This window comes from Trachemys scripta, chromosome 12 (assembly GCF_013100865.1).
Source record: "Trachemys scripta elegans isolate TJP31775 chromosome 12, CAS_Tse_1.0, whole genome shotgun sequence".
NCBI lineage: Eukaryota > Metazoa > Chordata > Testudines > Emydidae > Trachemys > Trachemys scripta.
The window spans coordinates 808,956-829,505 of record NC_048309.1 but is presented as its reverse complement, the minus strand read 5'-3'; the positions used below and the strand labels follow the sequence as shown (position 1 = coordinate 829,505).

At 64.2% G+C, this 20,550-nt stretch overlaps 1 protein-coding gene across 1 annotated transcript; it reads right to left on the bottom strand.

The window, feature by feature from the left end:
- Nucleotides 1-1,615: 1,615 nt before the first annotated feature.
- LOC117885898 lies at nt 1,616-18,786 on the bottom strand. Its single transcript, XM_034787428.1, has 14 exons — nt 18,460-18,786; nt 14,063-14,124; nt 13,781-13,927; nt 13,355-13,465; nt 12,394-12,456; nt 9,819-9,920; nt 9,628-9,639; nt 9,079-9,084; nt 7,508-7,594; nt 7,220-7,242; nt 6,906-6,908; nt 6,469-6,541; nt 6,151-6,243; nt 1,616-2,900 (listed from the first exon to the last, which is right to left on the bottom strand). Exons 2-14 carry the CDS (start codon nt 14,102-14,104, stop codon nt 2,238-2,240), a joined length of 1,425 nt encoding a protein of 474 aa, XP_034643319.1. The 5' UTR covers nt 14,105-14,124; nt 18,460-18,786; the 3' UTR covers nt 1,616-2,237.
- Nucleotides 18,787-20,550: the final 1,764 nt, after the last annotated feature.

The following is a 20,550-nucleotide window of genomic DNA, read 5'->3' as shown; positions in this document are numbered from 1 at the left end:
CTGGCTGCTGGAGCGTGGGGGGGATGGAGGAGGAAGTTCCCAGCCCATGTGATCATTATTTTCACTCTTTACGTCTTGGAGCGTCTTCCGGTGCAAACCACAGGCTTGTTGCTAGCTGTGTCTGCCCTGCATGTTACTGGTGCTGTTGGCCGGCCAGACCCTTCTACAGAGGTGAGGCTGCGTCCTGCCCTGCTGGCTTTGGCACTCCCCAGCAGCTGCATGGTCTCCACGGTCCAGAGCCGGGCTATAATCTAGACCCCACCACGGCTGTAATGGACAGTTCGCTGCAGTAGCAGGAGGGTTTATATCCCTGGTGAGCCACACACGGCCATGGAGCTGTGGAGCCCGGCCCCGGAGAACCGGGCGCTGGAGAACTCAGACCCAGGGAGCTCAGCTCCGGAGAGCCGGGCACCGGAGAACTCAGACCCAGAGAGCTCAGCTCCGGAGAACCGGGTGCCGGAGAACTCAGCCCCGGAGAACTGGGCCCCAGAGAGCCCGGCTCATGGCCATGTTTGCACTCGTGCTGGCTGTCACAGGGAGGGCTGTGCAAAGCATTTGCCCACGGTAGGATGCCTGTCCTTCCCACCCTGCAGCCCAGGATCAGCCCCGTGTGCCAGGAACCCTCAGCCATCAGCAAGGGGGAGGGAGCGGGGTTTCCATCGCTGGGTCTCCATGCTCCACCCCCCAGCTCGTGCTGCTCCTGCGGCTAAGATGCCCTTTGCCACCAGTGAGAACTGAAGCCACACAAGCCTGAAGCCTGCCCCAGCCCAGCCTCTCCAGGTCCCTCACCCCATCTGCTGCCTGGCTCTCAGTGCCCCCAGGACGCTCCGCTGGCTGGGGGTTGCCCATGGGGTGTCTGTGGGGAGTGGGGCTGGCTGGGCCTGCAGAGGGGAGCGTGGTGGAACAGCTCTATTGCTGCCTGTGGCAGGCAGCTGTTTCTGGGAGGGGGAGCCCCTGACTTTGGGGGCAGGAGCTCATGGGGAGACCTGACCAAAACTCAGGCAGTGGCAGCGTGGAATGGAGCGGCCCCGGCGCTGCCTCTGGCCTGTGGGGTCCCCGCTCAGCTCCCATCAGCCCAGCTAGGTCAGCTCCCTGGGGCAGCGCTCTCCACTGCCAGAGAAACTGCAACGACCCCCTGCTAGCTCTCAACGCCGGCCCCCAGCCCGCCCCATGGAGTAACCCCCAAGGCCACTAGGGGGGAGCCATTGCCCAAGACACCTGGGTGCTGGGAGGCCTCTTGTGACTGGCTGTTCCATAGGCTTTTCCTGCCCCATGGATGTTTGAGCCCCACAGGCCGGTGGGGGGGGGGCAGCGGTGCGGGAACTGGGGGTGCTGCACCCCCCTGGCTGGACGTGGGGCCATCACACCCAGGGTTTACAATTTTGTTCAGTGGTGGCAGCACGCCACGCTACAAACTGTCGCAGCCCCTCGGGGGGCTCCAGGCCCCCAGCTGAGCTGTGAGTGGAGTGGAGGCCAAGCCACTAGGGGCTGCAGCCCTCCTGACGCCACAGATGGGGGTCCCGCCCCCAGCTCTTGGCAGTAGGGTCCCTAGGTCGGGGTGGGGGGCTGATGGAGCCTGTTGGCTGGTACCACACTCGCAGGAAGAGGCTGGTGATGTCGAGTTGCTTATTCAGCTTTATTAGACAGACCACGGCAAAGCCCAAGTGCCCCGGCTGTGTGGGCACCGCCCCAGGCCCCCAGCTAGGCGCTGAGCCCCCCGAGGGGAGCGCTGGGGGGACACCAGGTTAGGGACAGTGTGACTGAAGTGCAGACTTCTGGCCTGAGCACGTGGGGCTGGCCCCACTGCCCCTCTTGGCCCTGTCGCTTGCCATCCTGTGGGGCTGGTGACAACCCTGGCAACAGCCCAATGGGAGCGACCTTGCCTGGGCTGGGGTCTGGGCCCCATTCAAACCCACTCCGCCTGGCCTCCCCCACCGTCCCGAGCCGCAGGCTCTAGCCCCCTGGCCTCCCCCTCCCCAACCTCCAGCCCCCTCCTGGCTCCCCCTCCCCCGACATATTTTATTGGCTTCTGGGAGCCACGCAAGGAACCAGCCCCCAGGCCCTTGTTGCCCCACAGACTCACTCTTTACCCTAGAGCCTCCCCCAAATCTACAGCCCCCCCCGCCTCTTGCACCGCTGAACACCTGGGAGGGCCTCTGCACAGCCTGGGTCCCCGTGGGCAGAGCCCCCCGCTCCCCGCTGTGAGTCCCAGGCCGGTTGCTGCCTGGGCCCTGCCGTCACAGTGGGGGCGTCCGGTGGCTCTCGGTGCGCCAGGGAAGGGCCAGGCTGAGCTGTGGGGGTAGGACGTACGTGGCTCCCCCTGGCGCCCCAAGGCCCCAGCCGGGGGGTGCCACCTCCAGCCGCAGGCAGGAGCTCTGCTCCTGCCGGGTGCATGTCGCGGTCTCAGCCAGACACCAGCGCTTGGGCTGCTGGGGCTGCGTCTCCGGTGTCAGCCCAGCAGCGTTGGGCTTGGGGCTTGGCCGCTGGTGCTCTGACTCCAGACAGGGGCCAGGGCTGACCCCCTTGGGGCTGCCACCCGGCCCCTCGCCCTGCTGTTGCTCGCACTCCGCCTCGCCCTCGCTGGCATCTCTGTCCCACTTGCTGCGGGGGGCCCGACGCAGACGCTTCTCCTTCCTGAGGCGCCGGCGGGCGTTGGCGAACCACGTGGAGACCTGGGGGAGGCTCATCTTGCTGATGATGGCCAGCATGACCTTCTCGCCCTTGCTGGGGTAGGGGTTCCTCAAGTGCTGGCCCAGCCAGGCCTTCAGGGCGCTGGTGCTCTCCCGGGAGGTGGCCGCCCTGGCTCGGGACAGCTCCGCGGGCAGGCCCTGGCCGAAGCAGGGGGCACACAGCACGGGGCCGGGCAGGAGCAGGGGCTGGAGGTTGTAAGCAGCCGTCACCTGGAAGGCACAGGACAGGGCGGTGAAGCCCTCGGTGCAGAGGTGGCTGCAGGGCCCTGCCGAGGCGTGGGCAGGGAAGGGGCTTGCTGGTGGATTGCCCAAGCCATGAGCTCCCAGCCCTGCCCCAGGGTTCAGTCACACGGGACTGGCACATTTGTTGGTATCTGCTCCCTGAGGGGAGAGCGGGGCTTTTGCTCCGGGAAATCTAGTGTCCTTCCCCCATATCCTGCCGGGGCTCCCAGTTCCTCTCCGCTCTTGTGCTGAGCACACTGGGAAGTGCCCCTCAGCGGCCCCCCCTGCCCTCTAGGCTCTGTCCGGGGGGCAGGCTGGGCTCTATGGATACACCCCCAGGCTAGCCCACTGCTCTGCTGGGCCTGCTCCAGCGGTGGGGAGGGGGGGGAACGACATGGGACCATCCCAGCCCTGCCAGATGAGAGCTGATCCTGGGGACAGACCGTCTGTGGGGCAGGCCCAGCTCTGCCCCCCACTCCAGAGTACTGAAAGCCACAGGCAGCCCCCTGGGGTTTGCTGGAGGGGGCTCCCAGCACCCACCCCTGCTCCCGAGGATAGCGCTGTGGCCTCCACCGGAGCCAATGGGGAGGGCAGGACCACAGCTCCTGGGAACTATTGTTTGGTTGGGGGGGGGCGCTCAGCGGGCCCATACAGCCAGCTACCCACCCCACAACAGGGAGAGCTGCTACCCCACAGGGAAGGGAGGCAGGCAAGTCCCAGTCTCTGGGGCAGCGTGTACAGTTGGCTGCAGGGGACCAAGGCGTGAGTAGCAGAGTGAGCAATGATGCCCGGCTGTAACCACTCGCCTGCAATGTCCCACCCAGTGCCAGGGCTAGACCCCCAGGAATCCTGGTTCCCTGCCCCTGAGCCACCCATTAGCCTCCTCTCCCGTTTGAGCTCAGGGTGGCAGACGCTTTGCCAGTGGGTGCTCGGCCCCCTGCCCTCCTCCCAGCCACAATGGGTGCAGCGAACTGCCCGCCCCCCCGCTTTTCCCACTGGGGTGGGGGCCACGTGCAGGGCACCCCCTGAGGGGCGGCAACAGCCTCCTGCCCCTCCCCAACACCCCAGGCCTGGCGGCCCGTCACTTACTGGCTGTGCCAGGAGACTCAGGTGCGGTGGCAGCAGGTTGGTGTCCTGTGGTGCCGGGTAGGCGCAGGGCAGCTGCAGGACAGCGTGGTGAGGGGGAGGCGGCAGCCCTGGGGCCCCCCACGCCCCTCTGGGGCCCCCCGGCTTGTTGCCAGCCTGAGCCTCCCCCCACACCAGCTGTGCTGCCGCCATGCTGCTGGGACCAGTGGGAAGGAGCCCAGAGCACGGAGCTTTATAGGGGGCTGGGGGCGGGGAGGGTCCGTGTGGGGCCAGCAGGGTGATTGACAGCTGCTTAGCAAGGACTAGCAGTCTGGTGCCAGCTCCTGTTAAAGCGCCCGCACAGATTGTCTGGGTGGTAAATCCCCCAGCACGGCTGGTTCCCTGCAAGTCCAACATGCCATGGTCATGCCACGACCGCGCTCCCGTGCCGGCCATCCCGGGGGTGACACGTGGCACCAGGCCGGAGGAGCCCCGTGCGTATGGCGATAGTGCCCGGCTGGCACGGTGGGGTTCTGCTGCACCAAGACATGGGGCATAACCGTCCCTAGCCCAGCCCCCATTGGACTGGAGGGGGGATGGGCTTGGCCTCATGGCCCACGGGGGTGACCAGAGGGCAGCAGTGGTGGGCCTGGGGAGGCAGCGCTGGGGTGGCACAGGCCTCAGCCCAGGGCTGGGGCGAGGCTGGAGGAGCCGTTGGTATTGGCACTGGTGCTCCAGGGGGGGCCCGCGGTGAAAGGAGTCAGGCCGCCTGCGGCCTACCGCCCAGCAGGCCCCCCCCCAGGAAGGGAGGCCCGGCAGTTGCCTGGGCCCTGCCCAGTGTGGGGGCGGGGGATGGAGCCAGGGCTGCTGTGGGGGCAGGGGAAGAGAACCCACCTTGCTGCCTGGCCCCCCACCCCAGGTGCAGCCATAGCTCTGGGGATCCTCAGGGCAGCGCCCTGGGCTACTTGGCTGTGCTGAGCCCAGCTGCGGGCGGTGAGAGGTGCCCAGGTGAAAGGACCCATCACTGAGCCCTGGGCAGAACCTCCCCAGGCAGGGGGGTGCAGCTGAGCTGGGCTTAGCCCCAGCTGGGCTGCAGGGAGGGGGCAGACGAGCCCTGGAGGGGAGGGCAGGGGCAGGGGGGCCTGGGAAACAGATTCCAAACAGCAGCAGCTGCTCGGCGGTGCCAGGGGAGACCCCAGCAGCAGGGCGAGGTGGGGGGTATGGGCGTGTGCACGTCAGCATCGCACCCTGGAGCCACCCGCCCTGCCCCCGAGGGCTCTGGTCGCAGGAATCCCGCTGCCCTCAGCCCCGCCGTTCACTCAGTCCCCGGCGGGAGGGGCCCGTGACCCCGAGGGCCCTTCCGGACTCTGCCCCCGGGCCGGGGCTGACACAGACGTGGACCCACAGCTGCACGAAGTGATTTATTTCAGCGTCAGGATCCATTAGAAAACGGCAGAGCTGCAGGGGCGTGGTGCTCCCGGGCCGGGCGGGGCGCCTGGCGCTGGCAGAGCCGGCAGTAACCGAGCGAGCGCCGTGTCGGTGGAGATGGGAATCACCAGGGCGGGACAGCAGGGGCTGTGGGTCAGGACTGAGGGGCAGCCTGAGCCCCCGGCAGCGGGTGGCACTAGGGCCGGGCTGGCAGGGGCCGGGAGCCGGCCCCACTACCGGGAGAACTTGCGCACGGCGCGGTACGAGGCTGGCACGGCGAGGTGCTGCGCCTGCCCCCGCTCCTCCTCCTCCGTCAGGTCCTCGGCAGAGCCCCAGCGCTTCCGGGCCTGGCCGCTGCCCTTGGGCAAGAGCAGACAGGCCAGCGCCCTGTTCCTGCCGCGCACTGCTGGCAGCTCTGGGGGAGAGAGGGCAGGGCAGGGTCAGGGCAGGAGATACGGCCCCCTCCCAGCAGGGCTACAACCCCCAGCCCCCTCCGCACACACACCCTGACAGCCCCTGTCCTGTCCCCTGCCCTGGGGCACAGCTGAGCTCAACGGGTGCACATGGTGGCACCGAGCAGGGGGTGCCCAGCCCTTTGCACAGACCCCCCCCCCCCAGGCAGCCAGGCTAAGCCCCGCCCTCGCTTGTGTGCCCCTCCCCCCATGCACACACTGCTTGCGGCCCCCCTCCATGGACCTGCAGGAAGGGGGGACAGACAGACAGACAGACAAGGGGCATTTCTCACGGGGCAGCGTGGCGGCTCTGTCCAGCGGCTTCTCTGCTCCCAGGTAGTGTCTGGCCAGGTGCCCACTGTGATCCCGCACGTTCTGCTTGGCACCTGCTGGGACACGCAGTTCAGCCCCCCTCGCCGGGCACTGCCCCCCCCCGGCGGCCTGGCCCCAGGATGGAGAATGCACCAAGAGGGCTCCAAGTCCTGGGCCGTGACCCCCTCCCCAACACGGGTCACCCAGCAGGGGGACCCTTGGCTTCAGCCCCGCCCACGCCCCTTCCCACGAGAAGGGTCCAGGCTGGGGGGCAGGTCCCTGGGGCAGGGGCTGCTCACCGTAGCTGCGGACGAGCAGGTCCATGACCTGGCGGTGTCCATGCAGAGCAGCAATGTGTAGTGGGGTGTAGCCCTGCGGGGACATGGAGGCATCAGGACACGAGGGACCGGTGGCATCAGACCCCCGGCCAAGCCCTGGAGGAAGGAAATGGAGCTGCCCAGGAGACTCCCCCCCACCCCCAGCAATCTCCCCACCCGGGGGACGTGGGCATCACCCCCTCAGAGCGGCCCCCCGGCCCTGAAAAATGCCCCCTTCCACAGCACTGCCCCCAATGATCTCCCCGCCCCCACCCTTCCCAGTGAGACCCCCCAGCATCCAGTCCTGCTCCAGCAACAATCACCCGCCCCCGGGCACCAGTGCCCACTGCCTAATCTGTCCTGAGGAGCCTGTTGCGAGGTCCGTCCATCTGTCCGTCCCCGGGCACCTGCATACTCACGCCCTGCTCGGGGGGGGAGGGGGGGAGAGAGCACAGGGTTAGTGCAGAGCTCCAGGACCCACTTCCAGTTAACCCTTCATGCCCTGCACATGCAGTGCCACGCTGCCAATGCAGTGCCCCGCTGCCAGCGCAGTGCAGGCTCCAATGGGGCTCTGGCCGCCACCCCTCCTCCGACATGCCCCATCCCACCGTAGCTCAGGCCCTCGCCCAGCACAGCCCCCTCGCCTGGTGTCCTGGCAAGCCCCCGGCAGCCCCCATGCCCCCGGCTCCTCCTGCCCGCACAGCAGCTGGGCAGGAAGACAGCAGGTACTCACGTGCTGGGTCCGAGCATGGGGAGCAGCGTGGGGAGGGGGAGAGGAGAACCCGTTAGAGCCAGGCACATATGGATCACTGCCCCCCACTGCTCACAGCCCCCTCGGGGCTCTGCCCCACTTGGCACTCAGCTCCCCAGGCCAGGGACCCCACCCTCCAGGCCCCACTCAGGGAGGTGGGAGGCCATGGGCCTGGGGCTGGCAGAGCCCCTGCTGGGACCTGCTGCCTGGGGCTGGACAGGGCCCCGAGCCCCCCGCCCGCCCGCCTCCCCTCGCCCGCCGGGAACTCACCGAGCGCGTGTTCACATCGGCTCCTGCAGCCACTAGCAGCGAGACCAAGTCCTCCTTGCCGTGCTTGGCCGCCCAGTGCAGCGCTGTCTGTGGGGAGAGGCAGGGCTGGGCTCAGACCCCCTGCTGCCCCCCAGCCTCGCCCATCCCCTGAGAGAGCCCTTCCCCCCCCATGCTGGGCTCAGACCCCCTGCTGCCCCCCCCCAGCCCACCTTCACTCACCCTGATCCCCACCATCCTGGGCTCAGGCCGAACCACCTCTGCCCCACCCCCCAGCTCCACTCATCCTGGGCAAAAAATCTACCTGCATCGCATCTCCAGTGGGGAACGTGGGCAGAACACAGACACCGGCACCTCTCCCCTGGCCGGCTCCATGGCACCCTCCCGTGGGGCTGAAGGGGGCGCTGTCCCGGGGTGGGGGGGTCACTATGTTCAGAAACAGAACCCAGGAGTCCTGACTCCCAGCCCTGAGCTGAGTCTATCTGCCCACTCTGCCCTAGAGCCCCGCTGGGGCCCCTGCCCTGCGCCCCATCTGCCAGCGCTCAGCTCGCTGACGAGGAGCCTGGGAGCCCGGCCCTGGAATGCAGCAGGGAGGGGGCGAGGCTGATCCTGGGGTCCCAGAAGGGTCATACTTACAAACTGCTCCCGGCCGAGACGGGCGCCGGCGCCAGCAGGGATGGGCAGCGGAGATGAGTGCCGGTGCCAGCAGGGACGGACGACAGGGACGGGCAGCGGAGACGGGAGACGGCGCCAGCAGGGACGGGCAGCGGAGATGGGCGCCGGTGCCAGCAGGGACGGGCAGCGGAGGCAGGAGACGGCGCCAGCAGGGACGGGCAGCGGGGACGGGCAGCGGAGACGGGCGCCGGCGCCAGCAGGGACGGGCGACAGGGACGGGCAGCGGAGATGAGTGCCGGTGACAGCAGGGACGGGCAGCGGAGGCAGGAGGCGGCGCCAGCAGGGATGGGCGACAGGGACGGAGCAGAGAAGGAGACATGTTAGAAGCATTGCATGGGGCCCCCGGAGCCAGCGCGGTGTTGGTCCAGCGAGGGGGAGGGCAGCTAAAACCTTCCATTTGGGGCAGGAAACTCAGCCACCAAACATCTGTGTCACGGAGTATTGGGGGACTCAGGGCCCTGCACCCCCGGCTTCCTGCGATTCACCATGACTCTCAGCCAGCCAGTAAAGCAGAAGGTTTATTTGGATGACAGGAATACAGTCCAAGACAGGTCTTGCAGGCACAGACAACAGGGCCCTCCTCAGTTAGGTCCATCTTGGGGTCCCAGGGCATCCCAGCCCCCCTTGGGAGGTCAGAGCAATCTCTGCCCCCCAGCCATCTCACCACCCAGCTTCCAAGACTCTGCCTTCAGCGACCCCTCCCACAGCCTTTGTTCAGTTTCCCGGGCCAAGGTGTCACCTGGCCTCCAACCCCTTCCTGGGCTCTCATGTTACACGCTCAGGTATTCGCCTTCGGGCAGACTCCCATCCCCCAATGCAGACTATCCTAGCCACACTCCCCTGTCAGCATTCACAGACCACAGTAAGAACAGTCCCAGTTCGTCACAATCTGGATTTGGAAACCCCTGGAGGGAGCTGTTCTTCGGGCCTCGGGCTCCCTTCTCCCTACAGACCGGGCTGCTGGCTGGACTGCTCTGTTACTGCCCCCAGGGCTGGGCTGAGCTCCCATCCAGACCCTCTGGGCTCCCTGCTGGGCATCGGGGCTCCCACCAGGGACCAGGGCTCAACCAACCTGCAGCAACCCCAACACCCCCCGCCCCGAGCCTCTGTGGGAGCAGCCAGCTCCACCCGCCCCGACTTACCCCCTGAGCCGCACCGGAACCAGAGCCCAGCAGGTCAGCAACGGGGAAGAGAGAGAGAGCAGGAAATCAGAGCCTGTAGATGGGGGGGTGGGCAAGAGGGCGGGGAGGGGACAGGCAGGTGTGGGGCAGTGGGTTCATTAGCTGCAGGAGGGGCTGGGATTTCTCAGGAGTTTGGGGTCCCAAGAGCTTGACTTTGCCCCAGGCCCCTCTGGGATTCGCAAGGCAGCGCGACTCACCCCAAGCTGCAGCCTGAGCCGCCCGGTCAGGGCTGGAGGGAGCATGGGCCTGGCATGGCCCTGTACTCACCGAGGTGAAGTCCTGCAGCACGTCCCACGGGAGCAGAGAGAGAGAGAGAGAGAGAGAGAAAATGGGTGAGCTCGGGCTAAGGCTGGGGCAGCCCCCCACACTGCCCAAGAGCAGCGGGTCTGGCCCAGAGCCCCTCCCACTTTCCCCAGCCCAGCTGAGCAGATCAGACCAGGCATGAGGGCCAGACTTGCCTTCCTGGTGGCCAGGGACGGCTCCTGTTTGAGCAGGTGACTCAGGGTGAGCAGGTGCCCGCTGGCCGCCCCTTGCAGCCACTCCTTCTCCACAGGGTCCAGCTGGGGGGGGAGACACAGAGAGTGACAGATAGCAGCACCGGGGCCCGTCAGGGCCGTAGGGGGCTGCACAATGGCTCTCGGCCCAGAGAGAGATGGGTTCCCACGAGGATTGTCAAGCAACTAAAAAAGTTAATTGCGATTAATCGCGCTGTTAAAGAATAATCGAATACCATTTATTGAAATATTTTTGGATGTTTTCTATATTTCCAAATATATTGATTTCAATTACAACACAGAATACAAAGGGTACAGTGCTCACTTTATATTATTATTTTTATTTCAAATATTTGCACTGTAAAAAACAAAAGAAATAGTATTTTACAATTCACTTAATACAAGTACTGTAGAGCAATCTCTTTATCGTGAAAGTTGAACTTACAAATGTAGAATTATGTACAAAAAATAACTGCATTAAAAAATAAAACACCGTAAAACTTTAGAGCCTACAAGTCCACTCAGTCCTACTTCTCGTTCAGCCAATCGCTAAGACAAACAAGTTTGTTTACATTTACAGGTGATAATGTTGCCCTCTTCTTATTTACAATGTCACCTGGAAGTGAGAACGGGCGTTTGCATGGCACTGTTGTAACCAGCGTTGCAAGGTATTTATGTGCCAGATGTACTAAAGATTCATATGTCCCTTCATGCTTCAGCCACCATTCCAGAGGACATGCGTTCATGCTGATGACGGGTTCTGCTTGATAACAATCCAGAGCAGTGCGGACCAACACATGTTCATTTTCATCATCTGAGTCAGATGCCACCAGGAGAAGGCTGATTTTCTTTTTGGTGGTTTGAGTTCTGTAGTTTCTGCATCGGAGTGTTGGTCTTTTAAGACTTTTGAAAGTAGCTCCACACATCGTCTCTCAGATTTTGGAAGGCACTTCCGATTCTTAAATCTGTAACTATCTTTAGAAATCTCACATTGGTACCTTTGCGTTTTGTTAAATCTGCTGTGACAGTGTTCTTAAAACGAGCAACATGTGCTGGGTCATCATCCGAGACTGCTATAACATGAAATATATGGCAGAATGTGGGTAAAACAGAGCAGGGGACCTACAATTCTCCCCCTAGGAGTTCAGTCGCTAATTTAATTAATGCATTATTTTTTGTAATGAGCATCATCAGCATGGAAGCATGTCCTCTGGAATGGTGGCCGAAGCATGAAGGGGCCTACGAATGTTTAGCATCTCTGACACGTAAACACCTTGCAACGCCGGCTACAAAAGTGCCATGTGAATGCCTGTTCTCACTTTCAGGTGACATTGTAAATAAGAAGTGGGCAGCTTTATCACCTGTAAATGTAAACAAACTTGTTTCTCTTAGCGATTGGCTAAACGAGAAGTAGGACTGAGTGGACTTGTAGGCTCTAAAGTTTTACATTGTTTTGTTTTTGAGTGCAGTTATGTAACAAAAAATCTACATTTGCAAGTTGCACTTTCACGATAAAGAGATTGCACTACAGTACTTGTATGAGGTGAACTGAAAAATACTATTTCTTTTATCATTTTACAGTGCAAATATTCGTAATAAAAATAATATAAAGTGAGCACTGTCCACTTTGTATTCTGTGTTGTAATTGAAATCGATATATTTGAAAATGTAGAAAACATCCAAAATATTTAATACATTTCAATTGGTATTCGATTAACAGTGCGAATAATTGCAATTAATTTTTTGAGTTAATTGCATGGGTTAACTGCGATTAATCGACGCCCTAGTTCCCACCTCTCAGCAGCATCGGGGCCGGGGGATGCGGGGGAGCTCACAGTGGCCCTCGGCCCAGAGGGAGACGGGTCCCCACCTCTCAGCAGCACCGGGGCCGGGGGGGGAAAGTGGGGGAAGCTCACAGTGGCCCTCGGCCCAGAGGGAGACGGGTCCCCACCTCTCAGCAGGGAGGCTGGGCAGACCCCAGCTCGAGAACACGGGACAGGGATGAAGCGAGGAGGGGCTCAGCGTTGGCTGCCGGAAGGAGTCGGGGCTCTCACCTGGGAAGTGACCCAGCAGCTCTGACGGAGACCCAGAGCCTGAGCACGGAGGTCTCTGCAGCGTGCCTGGGCTTGGGGCTCACCAGAACAGTCTGTGCTTCAGCCTCCCTCTCTCTGGGCCACCCTACGGCCTCCCTGTGCCGTGTCCAGGGGACAACAAACCCGCCTGTTGTGCCAGCGCCGTGCGAGTGTCACTGAAAGGCGGGGCGAGGTGCGGTCACCCCGGCAGGGCGCACGAGGCTCTCCCAGGGGCTGGCTCAGTGGGACTGGCTGAGCGGAGCTCATGGAGCCAAGCAGGAGGGCAGGAGCCTGGAGGTCCTGTCTAAGGAGGTGGGGAGGCTGCACGTCCTGCCCGGGGCAGGAAGAGGGAGACCCCGGGGGCTGGGGGGCCTGGCACTGACGGGGACTGTCCTAGAGACTGTTCCACGGCTGGGGGCGTAGCACCGATCCTGGGCATCCGACAGCCCGTCCTGCCTATTACTCACCGCCACAGAGCTGGAGCCCAGGCTGCTCCCTCCATCTTCGGAGGCGTCCTGCTCCGACTCCGGCTGCCGGGAGAGCAGAGGGAGGGGGAGGTGCACGGGGCTGCCAGGAGGGCCGGGGGAGTGACGCAGCTGCAGCCAGTGCCCACTGCCCATTCTGACGGCACCAAGGGACACCACAGCTGGGGGCAGTCCCCAGCCCCACCTCCTCCCCCACCTTCCAGGGGCTGGAGAACTGCCCACTTCTGGGGAACCTCCCTGTCCTGCCTGCCAGCCCTGCGGCCGCGTGCCAGGCGCCCCGCAGCCCAGGACCTACCCGGGTTCCGTGTGGCAGTGACCCAAGAGCCGCCGGGATCAGGCCCCTGGGATCTGTCTGCTCCCTGGAGCGGGGCCAGGAATACCGCCATGTCCGGGGTACTGGGTCCCGGCTGCCCCACGGGTGCTGGGGCCTGCAGGGGACACAGAATCCCTGCCAGGGCCTGGCCCAGCCCCTGCAATTCCCCAGCCCCCCCATTCAGTCCCTCAACAGCACAGCCCAGAGCACCCCCATGAGCCCAGGAGCTCCCAGCCACTCCCCGTCTGCAGCGCCTGGAGGCCTCAGCGCTGCCTCCTGGTGGAGCACCCAGCACGTGTCCTTGGGGACACTAGGGTCGGGTTCCCCTTTCCCGCACGTATCCCGCCAGCAGGGCAAATCGGGCGTTGGCCGCTGCCAGTGACCCCAGACTCCTGCTCGGGATCACTGTCTACAGCGCCCCCAAACACCTGGGGCTCTAACCCGCTCCCCCACGCCCCCAAGACCACGGTCCCCCACCAACACACGCCATTCTCTGCCCATTCACCGGGGGTGTCTCCCACAGCACACCCCGCCCCCCCCGGGTCAGATACCTTCTACCCAGGGCATCCCAGGGGGGCCCACACCCGGCTCCTCCCGCCGCCACTGGCTACTTTGCCGGGCACCCCTCACCTTGGAGACGCTCTCTGCATCCTCCTCTGCCGCTCTTGGGGGCTCGGACTCCGGCTGTGGGTCGGGGGCTGTAGCAGGGACCCCCTCGAGGCTGCCCCAGGCTGCAGTGCTCTGCCCCCCAGGAGACATACCATACCCCCAATTCAGGATGAGCTGCCTGTGGGTCTGTCCCCACCACTAGCTGGGAGCACAGGGGCCTGGGGATGAGGGGGCTGTAGTGAAACAGAGCCCCTGGGGCTCCATGCTGGGGCCCCAGCCCAGAGCTCTCCCCCTTCTCCTCCCTCTGGGGCCCAGAGCTCTCCCCCTTCCCTTCCCCCCGGGGCCCAGAGCCCTCCCCAAGCTCCCAGGGCAGGGGATGTGGGGGGCTGCTGTGGTGGGGAGGGGCCAGGGAGCCAAGGGAGCGGGCGAAGGTTCCCCGAGTCTCACCGAAGCACTGAAGTCAGTGACCAGGATGTGGGGCAATGCAGCCTCTTCCTCTGGCCCTGCCCGCGGGCCCTCCCACAGGGCCATGCCGGCCGGCGGGCCAGGCGCTGCTTCCTGGGAGCGTCGCTTCAGCACCACGTACTTCTCGCCCTGTGGGTCAGATCAGAGCATGTCACGGCCTGGCACACCCACGCCCTCCCCCCGCTGGGCCCCGGGGATGCCCACCCCACAGAGCCCTTCCCGGGGGCGGGGGCTGAGCTTAGACCAGGAAATGCCCACACTCACCTCCCCCTGCCGGACCAAGGCTAGCTTCTTCCCAAGCTCCATGAAGGCCTCGTGGGGCTGAGCTGTGGGGACAAGGGCCGGGTCACACAGGGCAGGGCCTGTTCAGACCTCCCTGGGACGGGGATTCCTGGGGGTCACCCACAGTCCCTTCCCCAGTGGGGCCCCGTCCTGCTGCCCCCATCCAGGCTCTTGGCAGCAGCTGGATTCCCGTGTTCTGGCCCCTTTCCCACCAGAACAAGGCACGAAATGCTGGAAACCTCCTGTCCCACAGAGCATCCCGGCAGCCAGTGTCACTGCAGCCCCATGGGACTCCCACCTCCTTAACATCCTGTGGCGGTGAGTCCCCCAGGACAACATCAAGATCATGCCGAGAAGAACTCCCTTCTATTGACTGACCCCTTCCTGCCCTATCTCCCAGCGCAGAGCTCCCCTCCCCATCGGGTCAGGCTCTCCGGCTCCTGCTCCAGGCTGAGGAAATGCCTGGTCACCCAGCCACAAACACCGGAACAAGCAGACCCAGGTCCGTCTGCGCAGGGATAAAAGCCCCATGGCTGTGGCTGGCCCAGGTCATCTGACTCGGGCTCCGGAACGAAAAAATCGCCATGCTGACGTTTGGGCGTGGGCTGGAACTAGGCCTGGGAACCTCCCACCCCGCAGGGCGCCTGAGCGTCTGCATGGTGATTTTTCAGCCCCGCAGCCAGAGCCCAGGCCAGCCGCGGGGTTTTAGCCCTGTGTAGATGTAGCTCCGGGGGCCAGAGCTAACAGCTGGGGGCTACGCAGCACCGCACCGGGCCTCTGCGCAGCGCCCAGCAGGACCAAAGCGAACATGCAGCTAGCATGGGACTGAGCCCCACGGGCAGGCAGAGTCACCCCCCCCCCCCCCCCCCCCAAGCCCCCCGGGCAGGCAGGGTCACCCCCCCCCAAGCAGCCCCAGAGCCCCACGGGCAGGCAGGGTCACCCCCCTCCAAGCAGCCCCAGAGCCCCACAGGCAGGCAGGGTCACCCCCCAGGCAGGAAGGCTGGAGTGCCCAGCAGCCCACGGCAGTTCGAGGTCACTAGTTCAGCGTGTTGGTACCTGCTGGAAGCTGCTCCCCAGGGCAGAAGGGAGCTGCCAGGACCCCCTGGCTGCGGGGGTTTCTCTGGGGAGAGTGCTGGAGAGGAGGGCTGGCCTGGCTGGGATCACACACAGCCCTATCTCCCCAGAGCAGACATCCAGACAGGAACCCCCTCCCAGGGCTCCACCCAGACTTGCCAGCTGACAACTACCCGGGGGGGGGGAGGGGAGGGAGCACTGGGTTTAAAGTGACCCCTTGTACAGGGGCTCTGGGGCCGGAAGGGGTCAGGGGGCCCAGCCACTCCCCCCTGCTCAACAGCCCCCAAGGCAGTGTCCTCCGGGAGCACCTGCCATGCCAGCCCGAGGGGGTCGGCTCAGCCAGTGCACACCAGAGAGCTGTCCCCAGCGGGGCCGGGCCAGTTTGGGTGAAGCCGCGGCTCCCAGAGACAAGCCCCACTCTTACACTGAACTGGCACCTGCCAGGTTTACATTGAAAGGGCACCAGGAGGGACACAGGAACGGCCAGACAGGCTCAGCCCCGAGGCCCATTGCCCCAGTCTCCAACAGTGCCAGCCCCAGACATGTCAGAGGGAGGCACAAGGATCCCACAGTCAGTCAACAGACCCCCACAAAGGTCTCACCCTGATCTCCAATAGTCAAAGATCAGTTCAGACCCTGGAACTCTTCCAACCATTTTGTCAGCATTAACTGTGACATCTCTGGAGATTCGGGATCTCCACCCCCCTTGGAATCTAGCCAAGTTCTTGGCTCAGTGACATCCTGTGGCAGTGAGTTCCACAGGCTAATTACACAATGCGTGAATAAGAATTTCCTTTATCAGTTTTGAATTCCCCACCTGTCGGTTTCACTGGCCGTTCGTTGGTGCTTGTGCTGTGGCTCAGTTTTCCCAGCCTTGCTCGTTCTCATCACCCTTCCCTGACCCCCCAGCTGCGTGCGACGGGGGCCCAGCGCTGCCCACAGGATCCGCACCATCGATTGCTGCAAAGGCGCTGGAACATTCCCCGTGTTATTCTCTACCCCGGTCCTTGTGCAGCTCTTCTGCCTGCAGCTGTGCATTGAGCAGAGGTCTCCATTGCTGTCTGCAGTGGCACCCCGCTCCCGTCCCTGGCAGTTAATCTAGCCCCCTGGGAGGTGTCAAATTGTCCCCTCCAATGTGCATCACTTCGTGTTTATCACCACTGACTTCCATTTGCTACCACCTTCCTGGATTCCAAAGCCAGAAGGGACCTCTGTGATCATCCAGTCTGACCGGGCCAGAGACCTGCCCCCAAACCATTCCTAGAGCAGAGCTCCTGGAGAAACCTCCCGTCTGGATTTAAAGGAGTCAGTGATGGGAACCCACCCCGGCCCCGGGAAGTCATTCCAATGGGAAACGACCTCACTTTTGAAAAATTACGCTGTATTTCCTCACTTGTCTAACTTCAGCACACCCACTGACCAGCACCCACCAGCTGGCAGCTGAAGTGAGACGAACTCCCGTCAGCTGCTGCGTTTGCCCGCACCCCGCCCAGCTCCTGCTCACATCACTAATAACGAGATTAAACAACACAGGTCCCAGCACGGCACCTTGCAGCCCGCTCTGACCTTGTGACATGGTGAGAACTGTGACCATTCCTCCCTGCTCTACTCTCACCCGGGACGACAATGAGCGTCTCTAGCAGCTCCCTGTGTGCGACCTCATCCACCCAGACGTTGGAATCAAAATGAATGAGGCCACCTGGTTCCCCTTCCCGACACAGCCCTGCACAGGACCAGGCGGGGGACAGCACCTTTGCCAGCTCTGGATCCAGGCCAGAAGGGCCTGCTTGGAGCCCCAGAGTGAGCCGGCTGGCCCCCACGCACCCAGGGGTGTGGAAGGGGCCACTGCTGGCTGAAATCGCCCACAGTCCATGAGAGGCAGACGGCATCTCTCTCAGAAGCCTATGGGCAGAGCGAGGGCTGATAAATGGTTAACGAATCGGTTGCTCAGCCCAAACCCCCTTCCTGTTAGCACAGGGGAGAGGCAAAGGAACAAATAAGAGAGGAACACAAACCCCGATATCCTGCCCTGGCTGCAGCCCCACCAGCCTGGGCCGTTTCTGGCAGGGTGTGCTGAGGGAGGAGGCGGAGACGTTCCGGCTTCCATTGGGAACTGTCCCAGAAGAAACGGGACAAAGGAGCCCAGGCAAGGGGGGCTGGAGCTGAGCATTTGGGGAGCAGCCAGGAGAGGCTTGGTTCAGGCAGCTGTGAACAGCTGTTTTAGGGCAGGGGCCTGGGAGTCAGGAGCGCCCAGATGGGAACTCGCCCGGCGCGACTCCCTGCTCAGACGTGGATTATCTCCCAGGTTGGATCCGTAATTAAACACCGACTAATCACACTCTCAGGATATTAAACATGTAACAAACCCGCTTAGCTCTGGCCAGGGACAGGGAACGGGAAGGTCACCCAGGCTAATGAGCAACAAGCGCGGTGGTGTCTCCAGGCGCTGATCTCCACAGCTCTCCTAGGGGAAGGACAAACTCCATCACTGCCACCCCCTTTTCCCCGAGTTGGTGGAGGCCCAGACCCTGCCTAGCACAGGGGTTACCGCCCAGACCCGGTGCACACAGCACAGCTAGCATGGCACCCCCCTTGCCCCTCCTAGTGCCAGCCCCTCCCAACTACTTCAGCATGGCCCCAAGCCACGACAGGCCTCTCACCCATTCTGTCTTAGGGCCAGAGCACCCTGGGCCAAGCACAAAGAGAAGCCCGGTCCCGTCTGGCAGCACGTTCTGGCTGTGCTGCTCCGAGCGCACGGCCCACGCTCAGCAGTAACACCATCCTGGGGGGGCCTGCACAGGCCAAGCGCCCCCTCACAGCCCATGGCTCCTGGCAACAGCCCCATAGTCTGCACTCATCTCCGCTCCAGCTCCCTTGGCAACTACCCGGGTGCCCCTGGAGCCCTGGCTTCGCCCACCCACGTGGGGGGCCCAGGCTCTCGTCTCAGCCCCGAACCCCGGCCCTTTTGCTCTTCTCTGAACTCCCTCCAGTTTCTCATCATGGCTTGAGCCCCAGGCTGAACACTAATGTGGGGTGGGGGGTGTCTCCAATGGGCCCAGGGTCTCCCCGGGGGCCAAGCACTGACCGGGGGGGTCTCCCCGAGGGCCAAGCACCGATCCTGGGGGAGTTGCGAGTCTCTCCCTGGGGCGGCGGCTGAAATGCTGGTTCCGAGCTGGATTTGGGGCCCGGGTCCCCCGGCGCCGGGCAGGGGGCAGCCAAGGCAGGGCTGGAAGCTCCCGCGGTGCCCGAGGCTGTGGGGACTCCTTAGGGACCATCCTCCCCGAGCCCCCCCAGCCCTGGCTCACCTGGGAGCGGGGTCCCCGAGCGGGGCCGGCGCTGCTCCAGCAGCTGCGCTCCGCGCTGGGCCGGGCACTGCGGCGGGTGGGGCCCGGAGCGCACGGGCCAGCCCAGGACGCTGCGCCCCGGAGCGGAGCGGCCCCTCCCGGGTATCGAGCCCCGAGCCCCGCTCGAGTACAGCCGCCGGGTTCGGCCCGGCCCGGCTCCCAGAGCCCCCGGCGACCGGCCGGGCTGGGGGCAGCCCCGGGACACTCCCGGAGCGCTGCGCGCGGGACAGACTGCGCCCAGAGCGCGAGAACCGGGCAGGCGCAGCCTAGGGGCTGGGGGCGGGCGGCCTGCAGCCGAGGGGCGGTTTGGGGGGGGGGGGGCAGCCTAGGGGGGGGGGGGCGGCCTGCGAGGGGGGGCTGGGAGCCTCTGGCGGCAGGAGCCAGGCACGGCGCTGGTCCGTCCAGGGCGGGGGCCGGCCGGGCAGGCAGCCGGGCAGGGGCTCAGGCCCCGGCCCCGGCAGGGCGAGGGGGAGCCTGGCCGAGGTCCCTGCCGCAGGCCGCTCGCTCTTGGGAGGGCAGGCCAGGGCCCTGCTGGTGCCTTTGGCCCCGGCTGTAGGCCAGGCACTGCCGGGCTGGCACGAGGGCAGTGGGGTGAGCTCATGGCCTGGTATGTGCTGGAACAAAGTCTCTTGCCCAGCCCCAGGGAAGGGCGGGGGCAGCTGAGGGGGCTCCTTGCTGGGGAGGGCACGGTGCACCCCTTCCTTGGCTTGACGCAAGGAGCAGGATCCCCGCCCGGAGAGTGGGGTTTTCTCTGCCGACTAAAGCCAGATGGGTCAGAGGTGCTGCGGAGCTCCACAGGCAGGGAGGAGGGTGCTCCTGGCTGGAGCAGGAAGGGGGTGGTGGGGTCTGAGGGCTCCTGGAGCCTGGGAGCCTATGGGGTCTATCCTATGACCCAGCAATGCTCCTGTCGAGTATCCCAGCCTGTCCCTCTTCAAAGCACTGGAGTGAGCCCAGCCCCTCTCCCCGCAGGGCCTTAGGACCATTGTGCAGACTGCACAGCTGAGGTAGGCAGTGAGGAAACAGCCAGGCCAGAGCCTGGAGCTGGTGCGGCACTGGTGCGCGAGGAGGAGGCGAGAGCACAGCCATGCGGTCATCTCCAGGCCGGCGGGGCTGAGGAGCACAACTGCCTCGCAAACATCTTCAAACCCAACTGTGCGTCCTGGCTCAGCTCCCCCTCGCAGCACCACAAGGCTTGGCCAAGCTAGGGAGGAGTAACTGGGACCTCTGCAAAGCCCCCACCCTGCTCACCCAGCATACGTCACCCCTGGGGCAGCCCGAGGAAAACAGGGCCCCTGCTCTCTGCCCCTTGGCCCTGGCCTACCTGGGCTCAGGCTGAACCAGCACCGTTCCTGGGGTGGGAGATACAGATCCCCACTTGCCCCAACTCTTACACGGCAGCAGCTCCATCTTTGCACACGCGGGGAGGTGGCCGCCTTGTGCTGTTCAGCTGCAGAGACAGGCAGGGCTGGAGGCCGGGGTAGGGCTCACACTCACGTCCCCTCCCTGGATAATCAGTGTAATGCGAACGGACAGAACTAAAACTCCGAGATGAGCTGTTCTAATCACATGTAAATACTTCCCCACAATCCGCTCAGGGAGGGGCAGCATGTGTAGTTTGGGACTGAGTTACAGGGGATTTAGGCTGTTTACCACTCCATTAATTTCATCACTACACACCACCAGCGGCCGTGTAGGGCAGGGCAGCTCAGCGCTCTACAGTCAAGGTCACTGCGGCTGGGGGCAGCCGATCATGCGCGTGAGCTTTGCCTGCCACAGGCCCCAGGGCTTGTACTCACCTGCCCCCTGGGCCTGTCCCCAAGCAGCTCAAGCCAGTGGGGGGCTCACCTCCGGAATTCAAACACAGGCCCATGGGGCCCTTCCTTGCCCAGCGAATGGTGTCAGGTGGCGGATGCAAGGGAAGCACTTTACTAGTCCCCCCGACAGACACACACAGGCCCCAGGTGCAAGGAGGGAGGCTGCGCCAGGCCCAGGGAGCTGCATGTTGGCGCAGGGCCCCTGCAGCCCCAAGCCCCACTCCACACGTGGGCCAGA

Bases quoted from the DNA above. Each gene is read 5' to 3' on its own strand.
- LOC117885898 (XM_034787428.1), bottom strand. From the start codon at position 14,104: ATGGAGCTTGGGAAGAAGCTAGCCTTGGTCCGGCAGGGGGAG. The intron at 6,244-6,468 runs GTGAGCAGCCCC...GTGTCCCAGCAG, and splicing joins CCTGCTCGTCCGCAGCTACG to GTGCCAAGCAGAACGTGCGG. The intron at 2,901-6,150 runs GTGAGAAATGCC...TGTGCCTTCCAG, and splicing joins CAGAGCCGCCACGCTGCCCC to GTGACGGCTGCTTACAACCT.